Below are 24296 nucleotides of genomic sequence, written 5' to 3' on the forward strand. Positions count from 1 at the left end.
GTGGCGTGGGTCCCACATTGGGAAGCAGCAGTTTCAGCAATAGTTTTAAACATTGACTTTAATGATCGAGAATCGTAGAATCGACTCCTAAAACAATTGTGCTGTGATTAGCATGTAACACAGCAAAGGCATCTGTAAATCATGAACGAAACCGTCAGCTCCGACTCTAGCGCCGAAACCGTCAGCTCCGACTCTAGTTGTAACACCATCATCTACAACTGTTACGCCAAAACAGTTGGAAAATTGATGATACAATATGTAATCAATTATCATAATTATTAGGCTTTACTGTGATTAAGTACACAAAGTGATCCAACGCATTGCAAACACTACTTAAGTGGGTCAACTCAAACTTCAACCACGTGCGCAGTTTTCAGATTTGTATAATCTCCAGTCAGGAGCCAGTTGTTTATCATTGAATTCTTTGTTTTATGACACAGGATTCGTTATAGCATTATATATAACATGAAAGTTGGACAGAGTCCAAAGCCAAAATTTTCTCATTTGTGTCAATGGAATTGCACAGGTTGGTTCCTAGCTTAAACCTTAGTCAACCTAATGAGATGTACGTCAGATTGCAAATAACAATTTCTACATATAAAGTATTGTAAGAGGTAACGCAAACAAAAGGCGTGCGTCAACATATCACGCGCAGTCTCACGGCGCGAGATCTTATCGCAGCAATCAATACACACTGCACTGGTTATGCTTTACAACCATTGTTACAAAGCACTTAATATGTCCGTCGCCAGGTGCAGCGGTTGCAGTTAAGGTAGCAAGAAGTTACTGGAATCAGGCAGCCCGGGTGATATTTAATGCCTTGCGTCAATAAGCAGATATGATGATGAGTAAATGAAAACAGACCCATGCTTAATCAGTCACTTTATCTAAAGTGTCTCATTCACTTTCATATGTTTAATATGTGAATTTTTTTTATAAAACATTAGTACTTCCGTCGCACCAAATCAAATGCCAGGTATTAAATATAATTTATTTAAAACAGATTATAAATATAAGACGGTAAACTTGTATTGGATCGTTTGACCTTGCAATTCAAAGGTAACCAGATGATATTTTTGATACCTCTCACACTAAAACACATTTAAGAAACAAAAAAACATTCAATTTATTAATGAGTAATTCCGAGAACTGGTTAAAGGAATTCTAAATTTACGTGAATATCTACTTCCAGCTAACAATGACATAAATAAAAATGATAAAACTCGTTTATTGAACAATGAAACTTTCAACAAAACTCTTATTATTATTCCTCATTTCAAGTCGCATTCGAGTCAAATATCAACCTAAACACAATTCGAAAGAGAACCCAAGTCCAGTTCCTCTGTAAGCCTTGTGTCCAGTCACTCCATTGTGCGTCCACCGTAGCAATCTAATGGCATGGGATTTATTTATGGCATAAAAAAATCTTATTCCTTTAAAGATTTTCTGAAGCGAAAATTATTATTTTTCTGCCTAGTCTATTTTTCTGTATGTAGGATATCTGGCATCTGTACAGCATGAAAATTATCTTAAAAGTTTGTTTAAATACAAAGTTTTTACTCACACGTCAAATGTCTAATTATTAATCTAAAACATAAGCACTGCCTTAGGTTGACTGAGAATGCCTAAAGGCATTGAATATGCTTTTAAAAAACAGTAAAAATAAATAAGTATGATCACTATTTTGGATGAAACTCACTGGAGTTTATTCTTTATTACTGACTGATTATTACTGACTGGAGTTTATCTTTATTTTATTATTATTTATTTCTAACAATGTGTGTAACAACTTTATAAATAACTCAATGTGTTTCCAAAGAACTAAGACTTAAGGAGGTAGCAATTAAGTGTAAACAAACTCTTATTAAATATTCTATCAGAGTAGTGGTTAATGAATCTAACTTATGATCATAGGTTGCAGGTTTGTTTCTCGACAATGAAATGAAAAATTATGTAATTTTGCTGCTGCTCACAAATGGTTTAAGAAAACATATTGCAGCAGCGAAGTTAAAAAAGAAATGTCATCATCATTATCACATCAGCTGATAGATGCCCACTGCAAGGAATAAGCCTCCCGCAACAATTGCTATAATGACTGATCTTGTGGTATCAGTATTCAGTATCAAAAATAAATACCAACCAATCTGCAATTAGCCTATGCAGTAAATAACAGTCCTAAAACCCCAATAGAAACATGTGGTTAATAAAACCTTATTGTAATTGCATATTTAACTAACATACTACCATGGTTAACATGTTCACTTTCGCAAAATAAAAATAAAAAATACAGCAAAGACATATATAAATTATAAACACCTTATGGCATCATCAGCTGATAAACTCACAAGCTATAAGAAGTTTTGAGTAAATTACAAATGTAAATGTTGACATGTGTTCAGTAATAATTTTTAAAATTACACCCCAGCATGTGTGCCAAGTAATAAAATACATAAACCGTTCAGCACGCAAGTTTATATAAGTATTTATTAAAAAATAATGCATGTTGAAGACGGGGAAAACGGAAATAATACTTGATAAGGTGACATTTTCAGTCAACACATACTGAATTAGTGACTAATTGTCAATGTTATAAATGTAAACTTTTATCTTAATTAAAAGCATTTATTAATAGAACAAGGTGCTGTGACATGATTTGAACCGTTGAATGGACAGTAATACATATCTTTTTTTATTTTCAATAGCAATAAATTTCTAGCTAGTTGACAAAAATAGAAAATACAACCCAGCAACTAGCCCCTAATAATCAACATTAGAAGGTAGTTTGTGCAGTATTATATTGAGATTAAGCAGGGTGTCGGATTTCTAAAATTCTTTCTTAGTGGCTTCATTTATTATATCTAGTCAAACATTATTTAATACTCAATATATATTATCATATATAACATATGTTTGTAGCTAATGGTCATAGATTGCAACTTTGATTTTAAACTAACAAGTAGATACTTTGATTGAAATGAAAGATAATAAACTAATAGATAAACTGCCAATTCAAAATATTTATTTTGGAAAATATTTACTGCTTATCATTACTGCTGTGGAATGGAGAAGAAATTTAAAATACAACTCACATTTAAGGCAAATAACATGAAACTAATATAAATGTATGATGTTTATGTTATATTAACACAATTACATAGCAGTGTGACAACAATTGCTTCATCTGTTGCTGTTAAGACAATATGCTTTGAATACAATAAGACATTCATTCATAGATCATCTTACTAGAGCAATAGTGACAATTTAATATTTACATAATGAAAAAATAATATTGCAGAAAACTAATCCAGTTTAATGAAGAAAAAAAACTTTCGGAAATAGTAATAAAGATAATACACATTGGAAGATGTCAACACAGTCCTTGCCAAATGTTAATATAAATATCAAATAAACTGGTATTGTTATTAATATTATCAAATTGGTAAATTACTTTGCAAATACATCGTAAATTACTTTCTTTGATATTAATCGTGATGAAAAAAATGCTCGTTATGCTAATCGACTTCTGTATCAAAATACGCATACATTAAATATAAAATAAATATTGAAATATACAAACAGAATTAGGTAAAATTTGTTTTATGCTGTACACTCTTGAGAAGTTATGAGAATAAAAAAGAGTTATACACAGAGTGTGTTACAAATTTGTACATGCCGTTGATTGTTGGTGGAATTCATAAACGAACTAAAAACAGCTTACAGTTGCCAAAGGTCGGACACGGCCGAATGTTTGATGTAAAATTCAACGAACACCGACACAATACCCATTGTGCGCCGATATTTAAACGAGCAGAGTTATCAAAGATACGTTTCATTAAGACGATACGCCAACTTACCAATAACAAAAATTTCACGAGAAACCACTCAACAATTTGTCGTTCATATGACCACTCTCTGCACCACAGTTTAATTTATCACAGCAATTAAATCACTAATATCTAATTCACTTGGACAAATATACTGTAAAATACGATAACAATGTTAATTAGAATGCAACAACAGATTTACGCGATGCGCTCCCGAGAAGCACTTTTTCAGTCGGCCATTGCACGACACAACACACTAGTGTCGTGTCATGTACATCGGTTTTTTTGCTTTACTATAATGTTGCCATTCTACTTTACAAAATATACTACCGTTCTTTTTTAAAAATATTGGTAATTCAAGTAATTTTTACATCTTATTGTCTAAAAAAAATGAAAACACTTGACCAAAGATGTTTTAATTAGATATAAAAGTTGAAAATTTTCATTTTTAATTAGAATCCCTCTCAAAATTGATTAACATTATTATAATTTTCTTTTCACTGTCCAATTTTGACATCCCGAAATTTTCATAATTTCAGCCGTAATATGTCTACTGCAGGGCTTAAACCTCTCCCATAGATTTCCAATATAATTGGAAATGATTTGCATTTATCAAACATTTATACATTGAGAGAAACTTTTTAAAATCAAATCGAATAAAGAATTATTTATATTACAATTCGATCAATTCTGAAGTATTCTAAGTTAGGATTTTGGCACCAAAACATATCTTCTATGAAATGTTTATAATCTTCAAGAGTAATCATTTTATACAAAATCGTAATAATGTTCGATAAATCATTTTTCTACCCTTTCCTCATAACACTCTTGTGTTTAAGACTATTACATATGGCTATCTATAAAGATACGTGAGGTGATAATTTGAAAATAATTATATTAATTTAAGCCCTACTTATTAGTAGGATAGGCGGAGCGATAACCTTCACAAAATAATAAACTCAAAAATACTTTGATTTTATAAGTTTTATTGTATGGTACAGTTTATTTTATTTTAATTGTAGAGAGCAACAGCAAATAATATTCACATAAATGTTAACTAGGAGATGATGTTTTATTATTTATTTATGTTGCATGTGTTGGTTATATTATCTGTCGTTTGTATTGTTATGATTGTCACTGACAACTGTAGTTTGTGTTTGTATATAGTTAGAGATAATTGCCATAAATTAATGTTTATTAAAACACAATGGTCAAATACCAGAGCGCAGCTCTAGCATATAAGGCCCTCAATGGTCTGATTTGTGTGTACAAACCACCGTGCGTGTCGGTTCGCCAAGTACAACATAAGATTGTAACCAATCTCTGTAGAGGTTATATTCAAATTAAATTTAAACATTAGTTGCATCTATAAAGAGATAATCAAACTTTATTTCACTCAGCAGACTTGAATGCAATTCCCGACCGGCCTCTGGAGAAGAGAGTTGAAATAGTAGGTGCAACAAATGCTCCAATGACAGTCAAACTAGTACCCAACTATGCGGATCATCCTCTGGTCTGCGGTCCAAGATACATTCACGATGACTTCAAATGTAGCTGGGCTACTCATCTTGGCCTGTTTTCAAGTGGAGTTTTACGTAAGGCCATTTTGGTAATATTGTTAGTGTGATAACTAATAACGGCATATCCTAATATCTATCAAATCAATAGCAAAATATTGCAAAATTAATAAATCACATTGATTTACAGAGGCAAGAATATGTTGCCAGCACATAAGTAGAAATGTATATATTTTAAAAGTAAGACAATAGCAAAACTGGTTTTAAATATTTCACCACAAAAATTATATTACAATCTCATCATCTATTTGTTGTAGATGCAACCCATTTCAAGGCCATCATTATAGGAAAACTAATGATATTACAGATAGGCTCAATTTGGGATGATACTTTTAAAAAATTATGGGTGATATAAACAGACTCAACCCAGCTGGCATTGTTTGGAAGCAGAATAAAAGATTTATTTTTGCCTTTTTTAATTTTTCAATAATATGTCTATTTTACTTTTTTAATTACTCTTCAAAGATATATAAGAAAAAAATTCAAACAGCTAGTATCTGTGAATGTACACATTTTTGGTCGTTTGCCAAAAGTTTTTGGACCAAGTTGCAATGTTTTTCATATTTACCTTGACCTTAGATTACTCTTTATTATGATTCGTGCAGCTCCCTAAATATTTTTAGCATAGGATTTTAAATAACCTAAAAATTAAACAGGAAACAAATTTCTGCCTAATACTAAGAAACAGTTTACTTCAGATACAACATATTTGTGATTTAAACCATAATTATGAAGGTTTACATATAAAAATGTTAAATATTTATTTACTGATTGCAGTATTAGGGTTAAACGAAGGAACAAAATTAACATATCATATTAATATGGCACGGCCCACAAGGGCCTATAAGGTGCACGGCAAACTTGGTAAAGCAACAGACACATACTTCTGGAATGGCAAGACTGTGGAGCGATCTACATTTGGGCATGTGACAAGAACCAAGATTGACAGAGTGGTTGCTTACATGCAATCTGCGCATCAGAAGAGTATGTATGAGTGAGTAGCAACTGCTTCATTATATTGTAATGTTCAAGTGGGGCAGCACATTATCATATTATAGTAGTAGCATTTTTCTTTTACTTTTATACTTAGGTACAGCATCCATAAGCCACTTAATAAATAGGACCACTGCTGGAACACAGGAACTACCTAGTTGCCTCTCACTTTGCTTTTGTAATGCTATACAGTAATACCCCGCTTTACGTGACTCCGTTATATGCGGTTTCACTATAACGCGAATTGCAAATTTCGCGCTCAAATGCCTCGAATTACGCGAAAGAGTGCGTATAAATATAATGTAGTCACCAATTTCTCTATGGTGTCTTGACCATCTGTCAAACAATTAAAAACAGTGTTGGGTGTTATGAACATATTTTACAAGAACATCAACAAAACGTTACCCAAAAGACAATAGATGTATTTTTCCGTAAAAAATAAGAGTATGTGTTGCATAAAGTGTTCCCAGAATTAAAGTGATTGATTAAAATGATTTGTATTTATTTGTAATAATTTTTGACTATGTTTAATCATAAGCCTCGTTATAAGCGAATTTCAGTTAACGCGATTTTTTTGGAACGTATCCCTCGCGTAAAGCGGGGTATTACTGTACTTGTGAAATTGGAAATGGTTTTAGTTCATATCCATTGGTGGATATCTCTTCTGAGATGCATGAAAAGACAAAGACCTTAGGCAGCAATTCTTTCATGCAAAGAAATAATGGTGTTCATAACTAGTTATATAACCTGCAGATCCCAGACATGGTTGTTTATGATGGGCCTCAAGGTCATATTCAGAGCACAGGAGACAGCTATGCTCAGAGTTTTGCTGCAAGAAACAATTAGAAATGAGGAGATCCACAGAAGAACCTAGGTCACTAACATAGCTCGAAGAATTTCTGGTTGAATTGTTCCTTGTTTACCGAAATCCATTTTATCATTTTAGATTCCAAAAGTATGTTCATGTCAACAAATAAATTTCACAAAATTTTTAGTTGTTTCATATATTCTGACCATTTCTTCTCATGCTGTGTAAGTGTAACCTTACATATCCCTATAATTCAATGTAATCTTTTTATTTAGACTTTCAGGTATCCACATGGATTCTCAGTCAGCTTACGACCTTGCTTCCCAAGGACTCTTGAGGCCATCAAATAGCAAAGTACCTGTCATATATGGATTGAAATGTGTATATTTTGAACCTCCAAACTTCACATTGGGTATGCATTTTGTTTATTTATTTATTCTCTTGCAATAAAGGTTGATATATTATGATAGTTGGATACTTATGATAAGCCCAGAGAGGAATGAAAAGATCCATTTTCAGAGTTTTAAGAAATGAGGAAATCTACAAAATCAACAAGATCACCGTTGCAGCTCAAAGGATTGCTTTACTGAAGTGGCAGTAGTTTAATTAGTATATGTATAATATATATATAGTATCATGATTAGATAGACGCCTACTGCATGGCATAGGCATTCCCCAGAAATCGCCAATGTCTTTGGTTTCTATATGCCAGTAACACAAATTAGTTTTATCAGTATGTTCTTCTTATTTTCAACAATTCAAAATGAGCCCTAATCAGTTTCCTGTGGTATTTTCAAAAGATATGAGTCATTCTTCACTAAGAAATTTTAAAGTTCATTTATCAAGGTGAAGTTAATATTATGCAAGAAGAATAAGCGTCATTTATTAGTACCTTTGTACAACTTTTAGTTTTACGGTGAAACTGGTAATCAAAATGAAGAAAGTTCTATACAATCCAAACTAAAGCTGACCTTGAGGTCACGCCAGAATTCCTCACAATGAAGTTGATCTATTATGATTAAGATTCTAAGTTCTACTTGACTCTAGTTGCAATTAAGAAACCCAATAGGCCATCAATAGAATTCAATAACTTGTCAAAATCTCAAAGTAAATCTGCAAAAAAGGTGTCGACCATTTAGAAGCTGTACCCTTAGAATCAGCAAAATAAGAATTTGTAACAATGATAGACAATCTATATCTATATTATTATTTAGACTACTAGATTGTGATATGAAAACACTGGACTGCATTCACATTTCTTTTGTCCCCTTTCAAATTCTATATAGAAGTGGAAAATTTTTATGGTATAAGAAATAATGATTGTAATGATGCTCTTTTTTCACAGAAATACAAGCAGTTAATGAGTATGAAAAATACCTATGGACCCTAGTACATGATCTGGGTATCCAGCTCAAGACATCTGCACACTGTACAGGAGTACAGTGCATCCGACAGGGCAAGTTCAATTTGGATATGTCACTGTTGAGGAAACACTGGCAGTTGGAGCACATCATCAGCAACATGGACCACTGCAGAGAGCTGCTTCTAAACAATGAAACTTTATTAAAACCAAAATCTGCACTTTTATCTTTATAGTGTTAGTCTATTTAATTTTTATAGTATATTGTAAATAAAATAATGAAGTAATCAATTTGTTTTTAATTCCTCATCATTTTAACTAAGACATGATGAATCATGATTATTTTTCATATATTTTTTTTGGTGATGTATATTCTCAGAAAAATGATTGTAGACTACTAAATAACATGTAAGGGGAATATACCATCAGCCAGACAGGATAGAACAGAGAGATAATTTAAAAATGTAATAATAATTAATTAGAAGCCGAGTTTGTTATTTGACAATTAATTGTTCAAGGATCTTAAATACAAAGGTCTGGATAACAAAGCATTAGGACTTCACTTTGTAAACAGTTAAAAGTTAAGCCACAAAAGGTGTTTTTATTTACATTTACTAAATATTTGTAAAAGTAAAGTAATAGCAAAATTTGTAAAGTTCGGCACATTTGAAATTGAGTGAACCGCTTTGGAGAGAAACTTGTCATCTCATCTCGGTTCATAAAATAACATTTTAAACAAATGCCCTTTTTTTAATGAAAAAGAAACATGTTTTACCTATTAAACTTAAAATACTTCAGTTATTATCTCATGTATTATTTGGTGAAGAAGATGGAGTGTTTGCCTGCTTCTCCATTTGCTCTATCCTTTTGTGTCTAATCATGTTCGATAAAATGCCATCAAACGAAGTTGTTTTCTTCTTCGCTGACCCTCTTAATGTGTCTTCCCCCTCTCTGCGCACTCGCAAACGCAGTGAACTGACTTCATCCATGAAGTCGAAATCAGATTTTTCCTCCCTGATGGGTGAAACTGGTATTTCAGGTTGATTTTCTTTACTGACTGGGACCGGTGAGGGGGCCCGTCTGCCGGGACACTTCCATTCTAAAGGCAATGTCCCTGTTTTTTCTATTGTTTTGTATAGTTCTTCTAACTCCGCGGGATCAGGCATCCAACTTTTTCCAATAAATATTCCTGTTTTTGATATTTCTTCGTCTGAACACGGAAAATCCCATTCGTCTCCTTGTAATTCTGCACTCATGATGAATAGAGTACAGCTACAGTCGTTAAACTTATGTTTATATTTCCCCCTTGTGCAGAGCTGTCATTTCTGTTATTTTTTTCTCTAGATGTCAAATGACAAATTGTTGATTAAAATCTAAAGTTTTAGATTTGAATAAACGTCTCAACACTTATTCTTTAGCGTTATTTAAATTATTGGAATTTGTTTTTGGAAATTTTTTAAATAATAATTAGTTTAATCAAATTTTGTAGTCGAAGTCAAAAATAAATTAATCGTATCTAACCTAAAATGAAATAGGTTAGCGTAAATAAATATTCTTGGAATATAACTTAATTTAGTATTTTATGCTAAAAAATTAAAATTAATTTATGAAACTGTAATAAAATGAACTATAATAAATTGTTATTGCAATCAACATTAAGCATTTTTTGTATTTGGCGGCACTAATTTCATAACAAAATATAACCTTTTTTATACAATTCAAACTGACAGCCAGTAAACTTCACATGTTTGGTTGTGGGTAATAGGTAGCAGCAGGTGATGGTGAGGAGAGGAGGTCACGTAACTCGTGCAACCGTCAGCTCTTGGAGCCGATAGGTGCTTTACCACGAGCTAGTAGAAGTGTCAAACCATTTAGTTATAAGTTATACTCTTACACACAGATATTTTTGGTTTTTTCAATTTGAAATTAAAAATGTCTTCATCAGATAATGACTCTGAAAGTGAAAGGAATTTTCCACCGAGGTAATCATGTGTTTTATTTAATAAACTTGTAAAATCTTTGTATGGTAAATAGACCTGTTCTATGAAAAACCACGAATTGAACTTATTATTAATAGTGTAAGTAATATTACAGTACATAGATTTTGCGGTAACGAAGGATCTCCCAGTACGTGGTGTATTCCCAAAACTTTTCCTATCAACAATGTGTGAAATTTCCATGTCCGTTATTCAGATTCATTAAGTAGCTATATATAATACAGACTTGGCGACTGCGAGGTGTGTGCAGCACAAGCGGCTCGATATACCTGCCCTAAATGCGAAGTAAAGACATGCTGTCTTGCCTGTGTGCGAATACATAAAAAGGAATTGGAATGTGATGGTATCCGAGACCGAACAAAATTCATTCGAATGAAAGACTTTACTGATACAGACCTCTTGAGTGACTACAGGATGTTAGAAGAGTGTGCCAGGTTTGTGTATGGTATCAAAAAAGATGAGAAGAAGAGATTTACTAGAATTGACAAGGATTTGCCCATTGTAAGTATTTAATCACTTTGCATACAATAATTGAAATGTTTACTTATTGAAATACCTACCAATAATTCTTTATACAACTATTTCTTGTTTATTTCACAAAATGAGAAGTCACAATGCTGCAAGTGATTTCTTTGCTAATAATTATTATTATGACAGTTATTGGATTTAATATCATTTATTAATTAACCAGTTGCAGTAGAAAGACGTGCCATGCATGTCAACATGCTTTTGTAAGATATTAGTATTGACCCCAGATGGTAAATTTAAAAGTGATAGCGAAGTCAGTGATGTTATTTCTATTAATAAACAAAGAAGACAAGACAATATAGAATCTAATGACTAGGAAATTAAGTGGAAAAATAATAATAGCCTTTCAACAAAGCCTAACATTGTTTTAGAATACAAGGAGGGTATGGGTAGAGTGGATCTGCAAGATAGTTAATTAACATCTTTTAAATTGAAGGGAAAATACATTAAAACTTATAAAAAAAAATTACATAGCAGATATGACACAGCTTAATTCATATATTTTATATTGCAAAAAAAATGGAAATACCAAGATGTTAAAAGTGTTTTTCAAAGTTTCGTATCAATGTAGCCGATCAGTTTTTAGAAACAGTATGTCTTCCTGATTACCAAAGACGTGCAGGGATGTCTGCTGGAAATGCTCCGAGTCTCTTACAAGCGAAGCAATGGGGACATTTCCCAAGAAATATAAAACCTATAAACACCAAAAAAAATCCACAAACTGAGTACCTACATGGAAGTGTAAAACATATCTTTTAGCGTTACACATTCCAAGTTGTTTTGAAAGGTATCATACCCTGCAAAATTATTAATAAATAATTTTAGTATTGATACTGATGTAATTTTATCCTTCTGCTTCTTTATATTCTCTTTTGGAACCCACCTGCTGAACGCACTGCAAAGTGATTTCTGCTCAATCGTTCAGGCATGTGCAACTGAGAATTTCTTTACACCGCAAGTGGTTAACATTAATTTTTCGTTTCAGCATTTATTCAAATTAAAAATGGCATGCAGGAAGAGAGGGACCGTCTTACAGTTTCTGACTCAAAACTTTACAAGGCATGCTATTAACACAACCAGGTATAATTTTAAAACAAATATCATATTTTGGAGGGTGGAGTGGATATTTCCTAATGTTGACACAAAGCCACTGAAATTTATAGATGAGAAATGTTCAGAGCAGACTAAGTTGTCTATGTTTCTGGATAAATACCTCAATGTAAATGCTCCACCTTTTGAAGGATCTAAGGCTTTAAATTTCTATAGATCGGCTGGATTCAGTGGAATAAAGGTTTTACTAAAAGGTAAGGTATAAAAAGGAATATTCTTTTGTACAGTTTATCAATTTGATATCTCATTTATATTCTCATTTTAATTAAATATTTTTGTACATATTTTTAGCTGAAAAAATTAGAGGATCAGCAAAAAAGTTTTTTGAACTAGACTTAAAAGAGACCTTGGGTGAAAATCTGTCAGGAAAATGTGTTGTGGAATTTCCTATAATATTCATTGTTCTCAAAGACCATGCCTATAATTTCGAAATTGTAACTCCAGGTATAGTAACATTATTGATTTAATAATTATATGTTAATTGAATATGTTCAAAGTAATATTTTATTTGCAGAAGATGAATTTAATTATGAAGAGAAGAAGGAACACAAAGATGATGGGGATGTGGAGAATGATAACAAGAAAATTGAAAATCATACATCTGATTATGAAAATAGGAAAAGGCCTCGACAATTATTGACAGAGAAAATAGCTAAACAAAAGGAAATGGAAATTGAGAAAGAGTTAAAGGAGGAAAAAAAGAAGAGACCAAAAAATCTTTTATTCACAACTGGATATTCATCTGAAGAAAGTATACTCAGCAGTGACAGCGACAATGAATCAAACAATAAAAAATAAAGCATAGAATGTCAACAATGATTTTTATTATCTAAACCTGAATTGCTATTAAACTAGTTTCAGTTATAATAAATAAATACTCATTAGTTGCATTGATGCCTAACACCTCTCCATACTTGTCTATATTTAATACATACTGCTGCCCAACTTTTATGTTCCTCATGAAACCCTCTGTTCTTTTTCTCAATTGGCATTCCTCATCGCTAGTACTTTTATATATAAATATATGCTTAGTAGCTTCACATACTACACTGTAAGCATAATTGGGTGGGCATGTAACAAATTTGCGGTTTTGTTTAGATGACTGTATGTATCCGAAAGCAAGGAGAGTGCCTTGATGTCTCATGGGCCAAGTTCCAGTGTTTACCAACTGAGCAAATGGTTGCCAGATGCATGCGTCAACATCATGCCGTAGTGCCAAGGCTGGGACTTCATGAGCTTCCAGTTTAATGTTAAATAAGTATTGATGAACACTTAGTGGGAGCCGGTGTGTTACTTCATGACCATCTAAGTCCATGCGCACTGAAAATAAAAATTATGGAAATGTAAAGTCCAACAATAATAAAGGTGTCCCATAAATCAAATCTATCTGGAATTAAGTTAAAGAGCAGATATTGGTTAACAATTGTAAACTTGATGCTGATTCATTAAGACACCATACATAATTGCTATAGCAATAAGCCTACCAAGAACAGTGTCTTCTTCAGATGCAGCATCACACTCTTCTAATTCTTGTCTTGAAAGCCCTGGTGCAGATCTATCAGCAACTACTTCTGTTTCTGAGCACAAATGAGCAAGTCTTCTATGAGCTTCTTCTACCAGACTTGCATCGAGAATTTGTTCTCCATTCTTGTCCCCACCTTCTAGCAATTCACTCCATAATGTACTCTCACATTTTGTAACCAAAATGTCAACTTGGCCATTCTCTTGCAGATTCCATGTAGTAAGATCACTCTCAACTTTGTGCTTTAGCTTTCCATCTAAGAATAATTTATCAGCATAAATCACCTTGATAGTTAAGGGAGTTACATTAACAGAAAGTAACTTTTTATCAAAATTGGCTTGCAATTTCAGTGTAATTGTTATGTCTTCAGTTGTTTGAAGCCATGTGTATACAATTTGCTTGGCTTCTTCCTTAGGCTTCTCTACAATCTCTGTTTCAGAATCTAAAGTAAACTTAAATGGATTGTCTGAAGCTATATAAAGAGCTGAACAACTTGTCTCTAAGGCTGCATAGTGAACTATGCCTTTGCCTTTTAACTGTCTTAAATTTGCTTGTGTCCAGCTCACACCATCATTCTGATATGTAACCCATGTTAATACAGAATCAAAGTGTTTATCATTTTGTTCCACTGACTGAAGGAGGCAGTGCACTATTTCTAAGTTATCTTTCTCCTGTGTCCTTGAATCTACAATAACGAAATATTTGCCATCACCAAGTACCAAATTTGAGTGCTGTGTTTGCCAGGCTCGCAGCTGTTCCTTAGGTTTGTTTCTGAGACCTGTATCGACTATGTGCAAGTAACCAGTACCGTCACTGACCACAGCTAAATTTACAGACGGGAAGCTTAAGCAGAGATTAAAATGTCCCAATTTGCGTTCAGTATGAGCGGGAACATCATAGACTACTGTACTTTGAAAAGTTTGGTTAATACTATCGAAAGAGGCTTTACGAACTTGTTGTTTGTTGTCGATGTAATAATAACCGTAGGAGTAGTCCCAGTAATCCAGCACTAGGTGGTTGTGGAGTGCGAATAATTTCGCGTGGACGAAGGAGTACTGTACTTCGTCCGGGTACACCTTATCAACTGGTACCAATAATTCGTATGTGAAGTGAGGAAGTGCTCGCAAATTCAACTTGTAACCCTCGAATTCATGGTCTAACAAACGCCGGTCAGGACGCAATTCTACCAACGTCGAAGGCATTGTACCAAGTTTGTCCCTCCTTTATAAAAATAATATATCTTTACACTGTAAACAGTGACGAATACACACTGATATTATTTGACAACTTTCGTATTGGTTTTTATCAAAACAATAATGTTGCCTTAATATTTAACTTGTATTACCATTAGCATTATAATTTAAGCAGTAAAACTTTTATACAGGTTCTAGGCCTCCCCGTAAATTTTCATTTAAATAAAAAAAGCTGCTTATATTTCTAGCTAGCATTTTCCGATGACCTTAATTATAAATAACCATTCAATTATAATAAGCGTTAATTATAATTCTATAATAAAAGCTTTTTTAATATTTGATGAATATTCTGTCAATGAAAATATACTTGATTGCTTATCACTAAAAGATTTAAGTTCATTTTATTATATTCACGAGATTGTACTATAACAGTCATTAAACGGAACGTGACATCTTTAACGGCGCCAATTCTTAAAAACTGACAAAAGTTATCATTGACGTTCCGTTGTTAATAGTAATATATATCGTAATTATATCAAGAAATATGGTTCATTATATTATTAAATAAAATATGCCATATGAAAAGAATAATCAGTACACGGCAATGCCGTTTTGTACTGAAAGTAATCCGGTAAGAAATTTGATTCTTAGTATAAGTAGTTAAAGGGCCATCAAACAATTGCAGTTAATAGATTTACATGCATAGCTACATTAATACCTAACCACGATTTATTTAAAAAGTAATTTTTAATTTCCGTATACAAATTTCCATAAAAAAGGTTCGAAAAGTTGTAAAACCCACTAAGGTTAAGTTTTTACGTTATCCATAAAAAGTAACAAGTTTATACATTATTTTTTGTTTTCATAATGAAATGATATCTTTCAGAACGAATTCTACACGTACTCCGATGTTGTCGATTTAGCAGTTAAGTGCGAACTATTCAAAGAACGTAACTTCAAATGTCGTACTGTGGGAATTTTAAAAAGCGTAAATGGTAAATTTTATATCGCCAGCGTAAGTATCACGGTAATGTGTGTTACGTTGTAGGTATAAATGAATAAGTTATTCTTTGCTTCTCATGATCATATGGGATATGAAGGATACCACAGGAAGATTGTTGGTATTAGAGTAAGAAAGACATTTGTCATAATGTGACATTTCATGTTAAATTATATGACCTCTACAGATCAAATATAATTTGTCTATTATAGCGATGTAATCATCATATAACATAAGACTGTAGGTTCTTCCCGTTTAAACCTATTTCTAGGCATAACTGCCATAACAGAAATAAGTATTGAGATAACAGTTTTACATTTTATAAAGAAATATTGGTCAAAGTCATTATGATTTTGCTTTATAATGTTATTTTAACAGTTAATGAACAACATGAAGAACTCTTGATCACTGGAACAGTAAATGGATGGAAGGTTAGGCCACTGCAACATGCGTTGGTCAGCTTAGGTCCCGACCATATTTAATGCCTGAGTAGCCAAAGCAATGCATCCCACTGATGACCAGCGCAGATGGCGCTACATAGTGCACCGAAAAAAATGCCAAGGAAGGTGCCTATGCGAATGATGGTGTTAATGTACATGCTAACATTTGTAATTCTCTTTTAGATGAACAACCATAAAAACAAAACCTCTGTAACTGAGATAAGATTATCATTAAGTTATCAAAAGACATATCCCAAGTCTACACTCATTCCTTATACGGTGCAAGTATTTGGTTTACTGCAGTGGAAGTCCAAGCCTGTTATATATGTTAACTTGTTACAGGTTTGTTTATATGACAATAACAAAGAAATATATTTATATTGTTTCACAGATGAATTGTAAAGGCAAATGCCTATGCATTAGCATATAACTAGATATAAATATTTTGGGAGTGACAAAAAACTTTAGAAATGAATATACAGTTGTAGGTTCAATTTTAGTCCTATAGATTCGAGATGGTAAAGAAATCAGCATATACTTTCAAGAATATACCAATCACTTGTAATATATGCGACATGTACTAATCCACACATGATGGAATCCTGTATAATGCTACATGTGGGAGTAGGGTTATTTTTCAACAATGGGAATAGAAATTAAAACTAGAAATGAATAATAAAATTAGAAATAACATTAATTTTTCCTAATTTATTTTTAAGTTTGTATACAGCTACCTTTTTTCCATATTTAACAACTTTTTAAAATAATAGTGTAGAAGACAGTATAACTGTTTTGTTCTAGGCATTACACACAAGCATGGCCATTCGGTTACAGGAGACATTAAGCTTGATAACTGGCAAGCATCAGGCTAGGAGGTCGATTGAGGAAGGCAATTGTATGGAACAAGATATGCCAAAAAGCAGCTGATAATTAGTACATTTAATACAAAAATGTAGTGTTTTTAGAGATATTGAAGATGAGCATATAGTTATTTAAATCATGATTAGTTTGTAACCAATTACAATAAAAAATTCATTTTTTCACATTCCCCCCACTGTACTCCTTCCCTTCTAGATCTTATGATCACTTCCTCCCTAGATAAAATTGCTATCCATGGCCAGTTTCCTGCCCCCTTTTCGTACCATGATCTTGTATACCTTTCTTTTAAAACTCGTACTCCCAAACCTAAATCCAACTTTCGACTCTTGCGTAATTTCAGTGGTATCAATCTGGAGGCTTTGAGACGTGATGCAGTCCATATTGATTGGAGTGTTGTTATTGATGCCGACCGCATTGACGTGAAGGTTCAAGAATTTCAGAGGCTCATTTTCCAGCTCTATGATGCTCATGCCCCAATCAAGAAAATTAGATTAAGACATGCACCTGCGCCTTGGATCACGCAGGATATTAGGGATGCGATGTTAAAACGGGACAGCGCCAAGCGTCGCTACAATAAATGTCCTTCAGACATAAACCTCGGTCGCTACAAGTATTGGAGAAACTTCTGCAGTCGTCTGTGTAGGGATGCGAGAAGACGCCATATACATAATTCCATCGTTGGCTCTAGCCCAGCAAAAACTTGGTCATTTCTGAGGTCACTAGGCATCGGTAAGACTTCAAATTCCTTTAGTGGCTCTGTGGATTTGAATGCACTAAATGTCCACTTTTCCTCGGTGCCTGTGACCTTAGATGCCAGTGTTAAAGCTCGCACATTGGGGCATCTCAATGACCAGCCACGCCCTCTTTGCTCTTCTTTTCAATTAACTACTGTTGCGGAGGAGGACGTTAAGAAGCATATTCTCGCTATCACTTCTACAGCCGTGGGCAATGATGATATATCCTCCCGCATGATCTCTCTCCTACTTCCACAACTCTTACCCATTCTCTGTCACATCTTTAATTACTCCTTAGTAAATAGTTGTTTTCCATCAGCCTGGAAGCGTGCAAATATTATTCCTCTTCCAAAAGTCTCCAATCCTACGTCCTTTTCCAATTTTCGTCCCATATCTTTATTGCCTTACCTTTCCAAAGTCCTCGAACACATTGTCCACAATCAGCTGTCTTCTTATCTTACATCAAATAGTCTACTTTCTCCCTTCCAGTCAGGTTTCCGGTCAGGTCACAGTACTGTGACAGCGCTGCTAAAGGTCACAGATGATATACGTCTTGCAATGGAGGACAAGTCTCTGACGATATTAACACTACTCGACTTTAGCAGCGCTTTCAATTCTGTAGACTTTGATGTCCTTCTCGCTATTCTTCGCTCTCTTAACGTCTCTCCTCTTGCTTTGGCGTGGTTTGAGTCTTACCTTCGTGGTCGTTCTCAGCGGATCCACTCTGATGATGTCTCCTCAGACTGGTGCGATCTCGGTGCGGGTGTGCCGCAGGGTGGTGTACTGTCACCACTCCTGTTTTCCGTTTTTATAAACACAGTCACCACTGTAATTTTGTCTAACTTTCATCTTTATGCAGACGACTTGCAGATCTATCGGCATTTCAAAATCTCTGATCTTGATGATGCTATTGCTCTTATCAATGCCGATCTGGAGCGGATCTCTACTTGGGCTAAGTCATTCGGACTAGTAGTAAACCCGAAAAAGTCACAGGCTTTGCTTATTGGGAGCGCATATATGCATAAGCGTCTTGGCGCTGTCACTGCTATCCGTCCATTGCTTTACGATGGCGTTATTATACCTTTTAGCAAATCTGCAAAGAATCTAGGGGTAATCATCGATTCCAATTTGTCTTGGCTCCCGCACGTCAATGAGGTCAGCAAAAAATTACATTTTTCACTTCACTCGCTCAAATGCCTCCAGAACTTTTTACCTCTGAAAACCAAGATCTCCCTCGTACAGACTCTCCTTTTCCCCATTCTTGACTACGCTGACGCGTGCTACCTGGATGCCACTGAGAAGCTTCTAAACAAACTAGAGCGTCTCCAAAATGTATGTATTAGATTTATTTTCGGTTTACGTAAGTACGATCATATTTCCCAGTTCCGATCGCAACTCAAGTGGCTTCCAATTCGTCACCGCAGGAACGCTCATGTTCTTTCTACTCTCTATAACATCCTATACAATCCCTCTGCTCCTTCTTATCTCCGTAACCTCTTCCACTTCTCCCGGGCCCAGGACAAACCTTGTCGTACGAACGTAAGGACGTCACTGGCCATCCCCACCCATCACTCTGATTTCTTTTCCTATTCCTTCACTGTCCATGCCGCAAGATTATGGAACGCTCTCCCCTACAAAGTACGTGATTGTCCATCATTACCTGTATTTAAAAAGCGAGTCAAAGAGCACTATTTATCGCTAGTTGTCTAGTATATATAATATTTTTAGTTATATATGTTATATATGTATTTATGCTTATATTATGTATATATATTATTTATTATGCTTATTTATGTAAGTATATAATATGTAAGTATACATTTATGTTCATGTTAAGTATGTAATTATGGTCAAAAGTCGTATCTATTGTAAATATTTCAATTTAATTATTGTGCACGTTGTGTCTGCCTTACTTTTTATGAATCTCCTTCCGTAGGCCTACTGGAAGAAATTTCTGGTTAGAAATAAGTAGTGCCTGTTGTGTCAGTTATATTTGTATTGTTACTTTAATGATTTTATTGTGTACAATAAACTGTTAAATAAATAAATAAATAAATAAATAAATAAAAAAATATAATTGAAAAGTATGCATTTTTATTTCAATCTTAAAATAAATACAATAACAATAGATGGAAACATTTACAACATTCCGCCACCGACGCGCGATTCGTGTGCAAAATTAAATGTTTGGCGATAACAAATATAATTCAAGGCATTACTAAGGAAGCCGCCGAATACAAATGAGTGTAACTACAAAATATATCTAATTAATTAATTTTCATAGAAATGTACGATAACATTTGTACCAATACAAAAGGCAAACTTGTTTCGCTACTAGACTACAATTAGCAAGAATAAAGTAGTTTTTTACAGGAACAAATAAATAAAAATATATTTTGGTCCTTCTATGCCTATTGCCTTAATATAAAATAAAATTTATTAAACAACCCAAGACATAATATTAATTTTCAATAATGAGAGTGGTTATTGTGAAACACCCAATTATCAAGTGTCAAAAAAATCGAGACAATTTATGGTATCACCGCAACCAAAGACAATAGACGCCGACATTAGTCAAAGGCAATATAATTTATTTTTATGTTCATTGCTTCCGTTAAATCTGCCGCGCTTTATAACAATTCCCAATTAGAAACGAGAGGTTAAGAGAAAAGTTGATATTAGGAAACTTAGCATTTAAAACTGAAGATGTTGAAAAACATAATAAGTAACGATAGGATATTAGAATTTTATATTCAATGAAATAGGAAATTTTGTTAAGAAAATATACATACATCCACACAATTTTTCTTATGAAATCAGTAAGTAAATTTTGCAAGTAATGGATTTAGGTACGTAATAAGTGATGTAAATTCAGCTATAATCTTAAAAGCATGTAATTAATACTAATTATAATAATAAATTGAGAATTATATGCGAGGAAATGTTTATAACATTTTATGAATGCTGTTTGATTTAGTTGTGGCATTGGCATCTTTGTCTTTAACAACTTTTAAGAATGTATACATATGCTAACCTTAAAATGATATCTTGTGTCTGCAGTCCAGTATTTTGTCATCTATACACGGTTACATAAAATGTTTATAAAAATGTCAATCAGATCAGTGTGTAAGGGGTACAGTTAGTCAATAGTATATATTAGTCAATTTAAAAATTATTGATTTGAATTCTAGTGTCATAAACAACTTATATTATGCTAAATTCATATTACATATTCTTTATGGAATAAAGATTTAGAATAAAATAATACAGTTATGGAAACTAGTTTTAGTGAGAAAGTCTTGAATATTATATATATAATATATTTTGTATTGAACAGTTGGCTTGAAAAATTGTATTAGACAGGACTGTTGCTTAATTATAGTTAAAATGAAATTTTAAGTTCGTTTTATTTAGATATCATTAAATCCAACCAAAAGAAATTGGGTTTGGTCTGACTTTTGTATAAACATAAACATAAAGAATTTTAACATAGAGACAGAACATGTATAGGAATAATAAACAATTTTGAAATTATTGAATTGGTGTTCTATTGCCATATTTTATATTAAGAAAACACATTTGCCACAAGGGTAATTGTGAGCTAAGTGTTACCAGTTGAGGCAGAGTACCTAATTAAGCATAAGTTGTTACAAAAGGTTTAATGTTCATCACAAGAGTGTATGTGTTGCCATGGCGGAGAACCTAAAGCACCCAGAAATATAGCACAAACACTAGGAGTATCACTGCTCCTGCCGTAACCTTCACCAGCATGGATTTCGTATTCAGGTAGGTAGCGTCCTTCTTGTATTTCTGAGACATCATTGATAAATTCTGTGTCTTTGTGTCTAGTTCTGAAAAAAAAAGATGTATGTTTTAATAAGGTGATGATGATTTTTAATTAAACTTAGATATATTTTGGTTGATTGATCAAAAAAAAAAGGTGGAAATGATCCGCATTTGCTCCCAAGTAACCCAGAACACATGCCAGAACAAGGAATGATGAAATGACAACAATGTTAAGCCCAATGTGGGTTCTTAATTGTTTTTGTTGTTGAAAATTGTTGTTTTTTGCTTTCAACCAAAAATGTACTTAATCTAACAAAATAATGTATGTCTTATTCTCCTTTATCATTAGCAGAAAAGTATAAGACCATAATGTGATGAAATGATGATATATGGTTTACCAGAGAGAACAGCGCCTCGTTGCAGCACATCGTCAATATTCTGCATCATGATGCGCTGCACATCGCCCAGCTGCCCACCCAGCTGAGCTGCCGCGCCAGAGCGACGCGCTCGAGCGCCCCCCTCGGCATACTGCTTCCTCGCGCGCTGCATCCACGTGTCGAACTCGATGAACGTGTATGGTCGCGTCACTGTGTTTACCTGTGCCATACAAAAAACTGAAATTGTCAATATTAGATTAACAATGAAGGATGTAAATGGAGAGAGAGTTTTTCTAGTAATTTTTTCTTCTTTTTGAATTTCGTAAAGCGTCTTCATATCTGTTCAGCAAAACTTATCACAAGTTCAATCAAGGAAGCAACAATAGAAGAAATATATAAAAGGTTCATCATAATTAATAAGTAAGTACATAAGCTATGTGCTTGGTAATTAAATTAACTTAAGTGTGATCTTAGGCCTGAGCCAAGGAGTAAATTGACACCAAAGATCAAATTCCAGGTGACTAGATATGGATATAATATTACAAAAATAATATTATAAAATGTAGATATGTTGGTAATAAAGACTTATTATGAATTATATATTTTGTGGTCTTAGTTTATAGAACTACAGGTAATAATAAAACCAGAAAACTGATGTAATCACATGGGGCATAGTAAAAAAACCTAAATAGAGGAAAATATAAATAGAGGAAACAAACCTAATTTAATATATACATAACCAATAGTTCCATAAGCCAAGAAATATGGTAAAAACAATGTTAAATGCTAAATTGTAAAGTAAGCAAGTATATATAGTAAAGGACACTTTACTATAGCAATATCTTTGAGTTGTTAGGAGAAGTTGTGAAACTTATTTGCCTGATTAAAACTCTTGCCAGTTGCCAATCAAACCCAACTAACATTAATTTCTGGTATCAAAAAGGTCTGTGGAAGTTTATAACTATATAGAAGCAATTTTGAGTAATTATTTGATACATACATGTAGATCTAAGACTTCTAAATAAAGTCTGAGGTCTGTAAATTGGACCTGTATTTTAATAAGCATGATATAAATATATAATAACCTCATATTTTGGTCTTCATACATAGTGTTTGAGATACAATAAAGGACCATAAATTTGGAAATCATAAAAAAGTATCAGTGACTTAGTTATTTAAGATTTCTTTCACCATGATTAACTACTGCTCAATTATGATAAAAGAAGACATAAAAAGGAAACAAGCATCTCATGGACCATAAATGAACATACCTTTTAACAAAAGGCTTATATCCGGCTTAGAAATTTTACTGGAAATAAAAGAAATAACTTACCCGTTTCCCGTATTGCTGGTAAAACTCTTGTGCAATCTCTTCTAAGTAACTGAATGCTAATCTTTTACTGTAGTTCCTCTCACAAAGCACTAGATAGCAGATCTCATTCTCTATTAAATAACTGGAACAAGAGGATTGTTTAAGTAATGCATAAACCTACTAAAATTAACAACATAAACCTATGTAAATTGGAATGATGAAACAAATGAATTATTGAGTAATAACTTGCATGACATGTATGTTTTATGTTAAGAATAAAAGTATAGGGAGGTAAAGGATAACTAAAAATAAAAAGCCTTAGACTCACTGGAAGAGATAGGGTCCAGTTTCGATGGAACAGCGTATCGGCGACTGCGGTCCGAGTTTCCTAAACAGCATTTTTGCTTGATTCTGATACTCCAATATATTGCAGCCGCTCTGCGAAACGAGGACAGCAAATCATACATAAAGAGAAAGAAGCCGGTGTGAGGTAGAAGCTGCTGTGATATACAAAGTTATTACCTGTTCGTCCTCTTGCATGGTAGCGGCTAGCGGCAGCCCGTCCACCACCCGTGCGATCATAGTCATTAGAACCATCTTATGTGATATTAACGTCTCTTAATTTAACACACAGTATCTCAGTCCGACTTGGTCACTTTGCGCGATTCCTTCTCATCATTAGAAAAATGGAAAACAAATTTCCGCGTCCCCTGACAGCTGCTCGAACACGTCAAAGCGATCTGACAATGACATGACAACAACACGTCAGCTGAACAGCCGCTCTGACTTTATTAACACGTTCCGAAATAAATACCCATTATCATTATTGTAATAATTACGTTATATATTACATTAT

The 24296-nt window shown here is 33.4% G+C and overlaps 7 protein-coding genes across 10 annotated transcripts in view; 3 read left to right on the plus strand and 4 right to left on the minus strand.

Annotated features, from left to right (window-relative positions):
• LOC137929571 (uncharacterized) overlaps nucleotides 1-4085 on the minus strand; it is a 94284-nt gene extending 90199 nt beyond the window's left edge. For all 3 annotated transcript variants that reach the window (XM_068772584.1, XM_068772585.1, XM_068772583.1), the window contains exon 1: nucleotides 3855-4085. The gene's annotated coding sequence lies outside the window, so the exon portion shown is untranslated. The remainder of the gene's footprint in view (nucleotides 1-3854) is intronic.
• Nucleotides 4086-4965: 880 nt separating this feature from the next.
• LOC137929710 (pseudouridylate synthase TRUB2, mitochondrial) lies at nucleotides 4966-8837 on the plus strand. Its single transcript, XM_068772776.1, has 5 exons — nucleotides 4966-5155; nucleotides 5228-5419; nucleotides 6179-6395; nucleotides 7478-7614; nucleotides 8548-8837. The coding sequence occupies exons 1-5, from the start codon at nucleotides 5032-5034 to the stop codon at nucleotides 8796-8798; spliced, it is 921 nt and encodes a 306-aa protein (XP_068628877.1). The 5' UTR covers nucleotides 4966-5031; the 3' UTR covers nucleotides 8799-8837.
• Nucleotides 8838-9368: 531 nt separating this feature from the next.
• On the minus strand, nucleotides 9369-9818 carry Pa1 (PTIP associated 1). The gene has a single exon (XM_068772918.1). The coding sequence runs from the start codon at nucleotides 9816-9818 to the stop codon at nucleotides 9369-9371; it is 450 nt and encodes a 149-aa protein (XP_068629019.1).
• Nucleotides 9819-10294: 476 nt separating this feature from the next.
• LOC137929377 (box C/D snoRNA protein 1) lies at nucleotides 10295-13029 on the plus strand. Of its 2 annotated transcripts, XM_068772290.1 has the most exons (6): nucleotides 10295-10327; nucleotides 10426-10544; nucleotides 10784-11060; nucleotides 12073-12391; nucleotides 12489-12641; nucleotides 12712-13029. In XM_068772290.1, the coding sequence occupies exons 2-6, from the start codon at nucleotides 10495-10497 to the stop codon at nucleotides 12993-12995; spliced, it is 1083 nt and encodes a 360-aa protein (XP_068628391.1). In that variant the 5' UTR covers nucleotides 10295-10327; nucleotides 10426-10494; the 3' UTR covers nucleotides 12996-13029. The 2 variants fall into 2 exon arrangements, with proteins under 2 accessions (XP_068628391.1, XP_068628392.1); XM_068772291.1 differs by lacking the exon at nucleotides 10295-10327 and having other exon boundaries at nucleotides 10409-10544.
• LOC137929376 (nudC domain-containing protein 1) lies at nucleotides 12989-14992 on the minus strand. The gene is made up of 2 exons (XM_068772289.1): nucleotides 13682-14992; nucleotides 12989-13517 (listed from the first exon to the last, which is right to left on the minus strand). The coding sequence occupies exons 1-2, from the start codon at nucleotides 14919-14921 to the stop codon at nucleotides 13027-13029; spliced, it is 1731 nt and encodes a 576-aa protein (XP_068628390.1). The 5' UTR covers nucleotides 14922-14992; the 3' UTR covers nucleotides 12989-13026.
• A 491-nt stretch (nucleotides 14993-15483) lies between these two features.
• On the plus strand, nucleotides 15484-17279 carry LOC137929811 (uncharacterized). Its single transcript, XM_068772919.1, has 4 exons — nucleotides 15484-15543; nucleotides 15799-15939; nucleotides 16536-16694; nucleotides 17154-17279. Exons 1-4 carry the CDS (start codon nucleotides 15484-15486, stop codon nucleotides 17277-17279), a joined length of 486 nt encoding a protein of 161 aa, XP_068629020.1.
• A 2763-nt stretch (nucleotides 17280-20042) lies between these two features.
• Nucleotides 20043-24180, minus strand: Sec22 (vesicle-trafficking protein SEC22). The gene is made up of 5 exons (XM_068772453.1): nucleotides 23963-24180; nucleotides 23769-23878; nucleotides 23462-23582; nucleotides 22150-22348; nucleotides 20043-21816 (listed from the first exon to the last, which is right to left on the minus strand). Exons 1-5 carry the CDS (start codon nucleotides 24035-24037, stop codon nucleotides 21668-21670), a joined length of 654 nt encoding a protein of 217 aa, XP_068628554.1. The 5' UTR covers nucleotides 24038-24180; the 3' UTR covers nucleotides 20043-21667.
• Between the last annotated feature and the right edge of the window lie 116 nt (nucleotides 24181-24296).

This window comes from Battus philenor, unplaced genomic scaffold (genome assembly GCF_028537555.1).
Source record: "Battus philenor isolate CCGP_79_NKW_IND1 unplaced genomic scaffold, ilBatPhil1.0.hap1 SCAF_5, whole genome shotgun sequence".
Taxonomy (NCBI): Eukaryota; Metazoa; Arthropoda; class Insecta; order Lepidoptera; family Papilionidae; genus Battus; species Battus philenor.

Coding starts and splice junctions, on each gene's coding strand:
- Pa1 (XM_068772918.1), bottom strand. CDS start 9,818: ATGAGTGCAGAATTACAAGGAGACGAATGGGATTTTCCGTGTTCAGAC.
- LOC137929811 (XM_068772919.1), top strand. CDS start 15,484: ATGCCATATGAAAAGAATAATCAGTACACGGCAATGCCGTTTTGTACT. Junction 15,544..15,798: donor TTTGTACTGAAAGTAATCCG/GTAAGAAATTTG, acceptor GATATCTTTCAG/AACGAATTCTACACGTACTC. Junction 15,940..16,535: donor TCGCCAGCGTAAGTATCACG/GTAATGTGTGTT, acceptor ATTCTCTTTTAG/ATGAACAACCATAAAAACAA.
- LOC137929376 (XM_068772289.1), bottom strand. CDS start 14,921: ATGCCTTCGACGTTGGTAGAATTGCGTCCTGACCGGCGTTTGTTAGAC. Junction 13,518..13,681: donor TGAAGAAGACACTGTTCTTG/GTAGGCTTATTG, acceptor TTTTATTTTCAG/TGCGCATGGACTTAGATGGT.
- Sec22 (XM_068772453.1), bottom strand. CDS start 24,037: ATGGTTCTAATGACTATGATCGCACGGGTGGTGGACGGGCTGCCGCTA. Junction 23,583..23,768: donor ACTGGACCCTATCTCTTCCA/GTGAGTCTAAGG, acceptor CTCTTGTTCCAG/TTATTTAATAGAGAATGAGA. Junction 22,349..23,461: donor ACCAGCAATACGGGAAACGG/GTAAGTTATTTC, acceptor TGTATGGCACAG/GTAAACACAGTGACGCGACC.
- LOC137929710 (XM_068772776.1), top strand. CDS start 5,032: ATGGTCAAATACCAGAGCGCAGCTCTAGCATATAAGGCCCTCAATGGT. Junction 5,420..6,178: donor GTTTTCAAGTGGAGTTTTAC/GTAAGGCCATTT, acceptor TACTGATTGCAG/TATTAGGGTTAAACGAAGGA. Junction 6,396..7,477: donor CATCAGAAGAGTATGTATGA/GTGAGTAGCAAC, acceptor CTTTTTATTTAG/ACTTTCAGGTATCCACATGG.
- LOC137929377 (XM_068772290.1), top strand. CDS start 10,495: ATGTCTTCATCAGATAATGACTCTGAAAGTGAAAGGAATTTTCCACCG. Junction 10,545..10,783: donor GAAAGGAATTTTCCACCGAG/GTAATCATGTGT, acceptor TATATAATACAG/ACTTGGCGACTGCGAGGTGT. Junction 12,392..12,488: donor AATAAAGGTTTTACTAAAAG/GTAAGGTATAAA, acceptor ACATATTTTTAG/CTGAAAAAATTAGAGGATCA.